The sequence below is a fragment of the Physeter macrocephalus genome, chromosome 18 (genome assembly GCF_002837175.3).
Source record: "Physeter macrocephalus isolate SW-GA chromosome 18, ASM283717v5, whole genome shotgun sequence".
Taxonomy (NCBI): domain Eukaryota; kingdom Metazoa; phylum Chordata; class Mammalia; order Artiodactyla; family Physeteridae; genus Physeter; species Physeter macrocephalus.
In genome coordinates this window covers 25,476,915-25,483,247 of record NC_041231.1, presented here as the reverse complement: position 1 = coordinate 25,483,247, position 6,333 = coordinate 25,476,915, and the positions used below count along the sequence as shown (strand labels likewise).

The window sequence follows — 6,333 nt, the reverse complement described above, 5'->3', positions numbered from 1 at the left end:
TTGTAATAAAAAACATCAATTTGACACGGTGAAAAATTTATCTCTGTCACTTTATAGTTATTAATAAGCATATCAATAACGTGGTTGAGAAATGTTTTCCAAAAAAGATGAGGGGAAAATCATTTAGCAGCCCCACTGTGCTTCCATTTCTATACCTTCTTTTTCCGTTTGGGAGCCAAGTTTTATTTGTTTTTTCAAGGTACACCTGCAATTCTGAGCATACCATTTCTTGAACAGGAAAATTTTATTTCCATATAAGGTACTTGCACAGAAATACTAATCTCCCTATATTTCACTTCCCGCTCCCCTCTCCCCGTTGTCCGGGATTAAAAGATGTCAGATGAAATATATTCTTGAATTTAAAAGACCTGTGTGCCAGTCTGAAAAACTAGAATGAATGACTTGTTACAAATAAACAACATTAGTAAGATTAGGAAGCCTACACTGGTTATCCTCCATGAGGTAATAAACTACCGTATTTCACCAATTCTAAGACAATTTTATTCTAAGACACAGCGTTATGTTATGTCTCACTAAGAAAAAAAACGGAAAACACTGCCAATTCAACTATAACACGTCAGCAATCAAAAGATGCACCCTGATTTCAGGGATGTAAGTATGAAAAAGTGGGCATCTTGGAATCAATAAAATATGGCAATACCATAACTAAAAATCTACAATCTTGTCCAACCTGCTTACTTGAAGTAGAGTACCTTCAGCTGGTTTGTATGAACCTTGGACATAAATGGAAGGAAGGATACATAAACATTTTCAGTAGCACACCTTTCATTTATTGACCTATGTAAAAAAAATAATAGGTCTAAAAAAGTCAGAACAGTAAAAGAATATGCAAAAGGGTATTATCTGTTTCTAGAAGGCTATACAAATATGCAAAATGGAATGTTATTTTTTTGCATGTCTTTTTGTTTTCTAAATTTTTTTCCCCCAAACTTCATTTTCAATGATACAAATGACTAAGGACCAGTTTAACAAATCAACTTTATGTATATATTACATGCTTTGGAATATAGATAGAAAATGTTCCCCAAAAGTTGTTCAGAAACTTCTCTATTCACAATATGAACAAGAAAACTGTATAAAAGAGGGGGAAGGAGCACCTTTTATGGAATTCTGAAGCAGAGTAAAGATGAAAAAAAAAAAAGATCCATTTAGAATATGGAAATATTTGTTAAAAAACAACAACAACAAAACAACCCAAAACATCCAACGATAAACCATAGCGAATTATTTCTTCCAAGGAAAGTATGAGGTAGTTTTAGCCTCATAATTAAATTTACGGCAGCTTGGAAGGTTTTCGTTTTTGTTTTTAATGACTAATCTTGCTTTTGTCACTTGGTGACTTAGAACTACCTGGGGAATCCAGACAATATGCTTACTCTTCAAATGTTCACATTTTAAGGCACGCAATTCATCTAAAATGATGTGGTGTTCGTGGGTTTTTTTTTCTTTATATTGTGTTGGGTTCTTGCTGTATCACCTTAAAATACTTTTTCAAACTCTTGGTTATAAAAACTTTCCGTATCAAGTCTGCCATTGCAATGACAGCTGCGTTGGAGAGTTACCAGCCTGAACAATAGCTCATCATGCCACTGGAGTAGAAAGAAAAAAGGAACTCAATGATAGTGTACCTTAGAAAATTTTCCAAGCAGAGTTTGTCAGTTATTCAGTGGGCTGCTTCATTTTTCCCCAATCTGCTACCATGAAGTTATATTACAGGATGCTACAGCCATAAGTCTTTCCAGAACCCATTTTATGGTGCTTATGAAAACCATCACTCTTTATAATAGCCTAAAAACATTTACACTCATCCAGAACTTCATGAAAAAATCCAGCTTCTCTTCAAGTAATTTTCTAATACTGTCTAAATTGTTCCTGTCCGGGTAGACATAGCATGTAATTCTTCACCAGCTCACAAATTCAAACTTTCCAATGGTGAGCAGTGACGAGCTTCTGGCTTCCCTTTCTCTCATCATTCTGAATTGTGCTCTGAAATTTCCCCTGTCCTTCTTTCCCATTGGAGACCCTGAACGCACTTTTCACAGTTTTGAGGTCTGCCTTCAACAACTTTTGTTCTCTTAAAAAGTGCTTGCTCTTGGTAAAGGCTGAGTCCTCCTTGGCAATGGTTCACATGTGGTCTTGACCTTGCTCTGTTAGGTTAGCACCTAGACTTGGAAAGGTGGGTTGTTGTTCAGGGGTTTTGTGCGGCTTAGTGTGTGATTCACTTCCGGGGCCACGGGAGTCCTCTCTTCCACCTTGGATGCCTTTAGGTTTCTACAGCCAACAGCCTTCTGGGAAGACAAACACGTTTTGCAAGGCACACTAGTGTGAGAACGCAGTGCTCGGTCAAGAGGCTCAACTGCAGTTCAGACTAATGTTCCAGGCTTTGAGTCTTCATGCCAGAAGAGCCTCTGCTCACTATTCTCCAGGCTGTCTTCCAGCGGGTTTCCCTCCGTATTGTCCAGTTGACCGGTCTCTGTGTATGGTCTACGAAAGGAAACCAGAAAAGTTACAACTTGTTGTCATTTTTGTTCTCAGAGTACAAAGATTACTATACTCAAAGAAGTTAGTAGAAAACACTGTTAAGAAAATTATCCAAAACTTGGAAATAAGGCAAGGGATGATTGTGTGTTTTTTCAACGTCATACTGGAACATGGTCTAACAGGCCCATGCAAGGAGTATGTACTTCTCTTGAGAGACAGACTTTTGTCTAACTCACATTTACCATGGATGGGGACTCAGACTGTGTTAAGTTACATGTTAACTTGGGGGTTTTTGTTTGGAAGAAATACAAATAACTTCTGTCTAGTAGAAAGATTACGGTCATAGTTTTATTGCCCTGCAGGATATTAACTGGTTTTGTATTGAATTGAGTAGTCCCATCTCGGTACTCTCCCTTTCAGTGTGTGGAATTCAATCTCTTGAATTATCTGGGAACCAGCTTTAGCATTCTGTTAGTTCTCTCATGAATGAGTTAAATAAATCTTCGACATATGCTCATTTTAGGTTTGTGTGAGAGTTGTATTTTTGACTTTTGAAGTATTTTTTTTTTTTTTTTTAAACATCTTTATTGGAGTATAACTGTTTTACAATAGTGTGTTAGTTTCTCCTTTACAACAAAGTGAATCAGTTATACATATACATATGTTCCCATATCTCTTCCCTCTTGCGTCTCCCTCCCTCCCAGCCTCCCTATCCCACCCCTCTCATGGTCACAAAGCACAGAGGTGATCTCCCTGTGCTATGCGGCAGCTTCCCACTAGCTATCTAATTTACATTTGGTAGTGTATATATGTCCATGCCAGTCTCTCACTTTGTCACAGCTTACCCTTCCCCCTCCCCATGTCCTCAAGTCCATGCTCTAGTAGGTCTCTCACTTCGTCACAGCTTACCCTTCCCCCTCCCCATGTCCTCAAGTCCATGCTCTAGTAGGTCTCTCACTTCGTCACAGCTTACCCTTCCCCCTCCCCATGTCCTCAAGTCCATGCTCTAGTAGGTCTCTCACTTCGTCACAGCTTACCCTTCCCCCTCCCCATGTCCTCAAGTCCATGCTCTAGTAGGTCTGTGTTTTATTCCCATCCTACCACTAATCTCTTCATGACATTTTTTTTTCTTAGATTCCATATATATGTGTTAGCATACGGTATTTGTTTTTCTCTAAGCAGTCTTCAAATTAAGGGACGTATACTAGATGTTTTTCTTAGAAACAAAGGAATATACTTAAAGGGAGGCGAAGGTACCTTGGGACATATTTTACATCCCTAGGGTGTATGGGTCAAGTGTAAATTGGAAACAGCATCACATAAAACAATCACAGGCCCATTTGGAAAGTACATCCAAAAGAAGGCATCCTATTATACAGACCATTCCAATAAGCAGAACCTCATTCCTGTAATAGTAGGTTAGAATAGGTTAGATAGTTAGTAGCTTTCTTTTTATTTTAAACTTCAATGTCTTTTAGTACAGGTGAATAAAGAGTCCTTTGGAAACGAGCTTTGGAAATAAACACTATGCAAAACCAGATATTTAGTGTTTTTTTCTAACATAAAAACAAAAGCAGATCTCTGTAACTTCACACATCAGTCAGAACACGCAAAACTGCTGCTATGCAAGAAGCAACACACCGATGTGAGGGACTGTACTTACTACAGCTGGCTACACTTAAAAGAGAATTGAAAACTGATCTCGTTTCTGGAGACACAACCATTCTCCGAGACAGAAGCCCTTGGTTCTGCCTAGTAACAGGGAGTGTTCAACGAGGAAGAGGATAGGAAACGGAAAACGGGACGCGAAAGAAAAAAAGTTATTTGAAAACACAGTTTGCAGCAGCAGAGCCGGGAATTTGACTGTATTACCTACGAGGTAGCAGAAGAGACCTCAACATTTCTAATTTTAGAAAGTTTATGCTGCTAACAGTTATACTACATCATACAAGGAGAAAAAATTTATTGGTATAAATTTGTAGCTTTCTATAATATTAAGGCCTGGACACTCCGAGGTAAGAATCTCTAAATAACATGCACTTCATTTTTAGAACCATACTGATCTATGGCTAAGCATTTCAAATCTTCAATTTAAGGGCAGATCTAAAGTTTTTTACCTTTATCTTGAAACCCAACTTTTCTCTTATTTTAATAATTACATTTGCATAAAAAATAACATGCAGTTCTCGAGCAAATTTCTAAAGCTTTATGGAGGATTGTTATACTTGCGTTATTAATAGGTCAAGTTAAATTGATCAGACTGCACACGATAAAAATAAAATCCTAAATGGACAAATGGGTAGAAATAAGCATTCCCATAATTCTCTGGGATAGGAGGGTACGTTGGCAAATCTTTCTAGTAAGCAGGAGCTTAAAAAATGTGCTTTTCAATTTAATCCATTAAACCATCTTATTGGAATGTGTCCTAAGGAAATAATCTAGAATTCAGACAAATATTTTGCACAAAGTATTGTATTTTATTTACAATTAAAAAAAGAAAGAAAATTTAAAAGCCATTTAAAATTAAACTATGGGGAACTGTTAATAAAGTACGGCATATTTATTGAGTGGAATATCATATTGGTTGCATAAAATAAGGTTTAAAGAGTTTTGTAAAAAAAAATGGGAACACGTTTTCTACAGTGAGCTCATATTATGTGCACATGTACACAAACACAATAGGGGTCTTTAAATAGTTTCTAATTTCCTGTATATCATGCCCCTTCAGACTCTGCTATCAAGCCATGTTGGCCTGGCTGTAATAGATGGACAGACTTTGTAAAAACAGACTGTCTCTAAAAATGTTTAACACTTCCCGAGTCCTATGAAAGTGGTGTTAAGGATATTAGGACTGTCTTATGCCCTGAGTGGTTTGTTTTATATCATTTCTAACTCAGTCAACAAAAACGAAAGTGAAAGTATACAAACAGGAAAATTATTTGCAAATGTGTTATACAAAATGATTAGAACTGAATTGAAAAAGTTCAGCTCAAATTCTGGGCCAATGTCTTCCTGCTCTTAACTCATTTGCCAGCATTATTTACAGAATTCCAAGCTATCTGACGTCCTCTGAAGTATATTTTCATTAAAATTCTATTTTGAGCATGCCCTTTGTTGAGTTGAGACAATTGGCCTAATATTTCAAGCCAAGAAAAACTTTGGCTAAATATGGAAAAGAAAAACAAGCTTTGGGGGTTGAATTATCTCCAATTTGCTTATAACATTGAGTGCTTTAGTAAGAAACTAACCTCAAATTCACCAGTATTCACCTTTAAAAGTTATTGTCTATGTAAGCCTCCTATGCCTGACGCAATCTGACGTAAAGAAAGCAAAATTAAATTTTCTTAAACAAAAACAAAAAGAAACAGAAAATGCTTTACTTCTTGGCACCAGGGGTACAGATCATATTCTGTGAGAAAGTGATCGAGAAAAATGACCGCTTCAAATTTAACTCCTCCCATGTATTAAAGAATTGAAGGGGCTTCCCTGGTGGCGCAGTGGTTGCGCGTCCGCCTGCTGATGCAGGGGAACCGGGTTCGCGCCCCTGTCTGGGAGGATCCCACATGCCGCGGAGCGGCTGGGCCCGTGAGCCATGGCCGCTGAGCCTGCGCGTCCGGAGCCTGTGCTCCGCAACAGGAGAGGCCAAAACAGAGGGAGGCCCGCATACCACACGAAAAAAAAAAAAAAAGAATTGAAAAACGTACTCCAGAGTTTGCAATCTATTTTTTTTTTTTTTTTTTTTTTTGCGTTACGCGGGCCTCTCCCGTTGCGGAGCACAGGCTCCGGACGCACAGGCTCAGCGGCCATGGCTCACGGGCCCAGCCGCTCCGC

General features: G+C 38.1%; 1 protein-coding gene across 2 annotated transcripts in view; it reads right to left on the bottom strand.

Annotated features, from left to right (window-relative positions):
• Positions 1–775: 775 nt before the first annotated feature.
• FRMD4B (FERM domain containing 4B) overlaps positions 776–6,333 on the bottom strand; it is a 129,858-nt gene continuing 124,300 nt past the window's right edge. For both annotated transcript variants that reach the window (XM_024123922.1, XM_028478635.2), the window contains one exon: positions 776–2,505. In XM_024123922.1, coding sequence (XP_023979690.1) covers positions 2,385–2,505 — 121 coding nt within the window. In that variant the 3' untranslated portion in view covers positions 776–2,384. The remainder of the gene's footprint in view (positions 2,506–6,333) is intronic.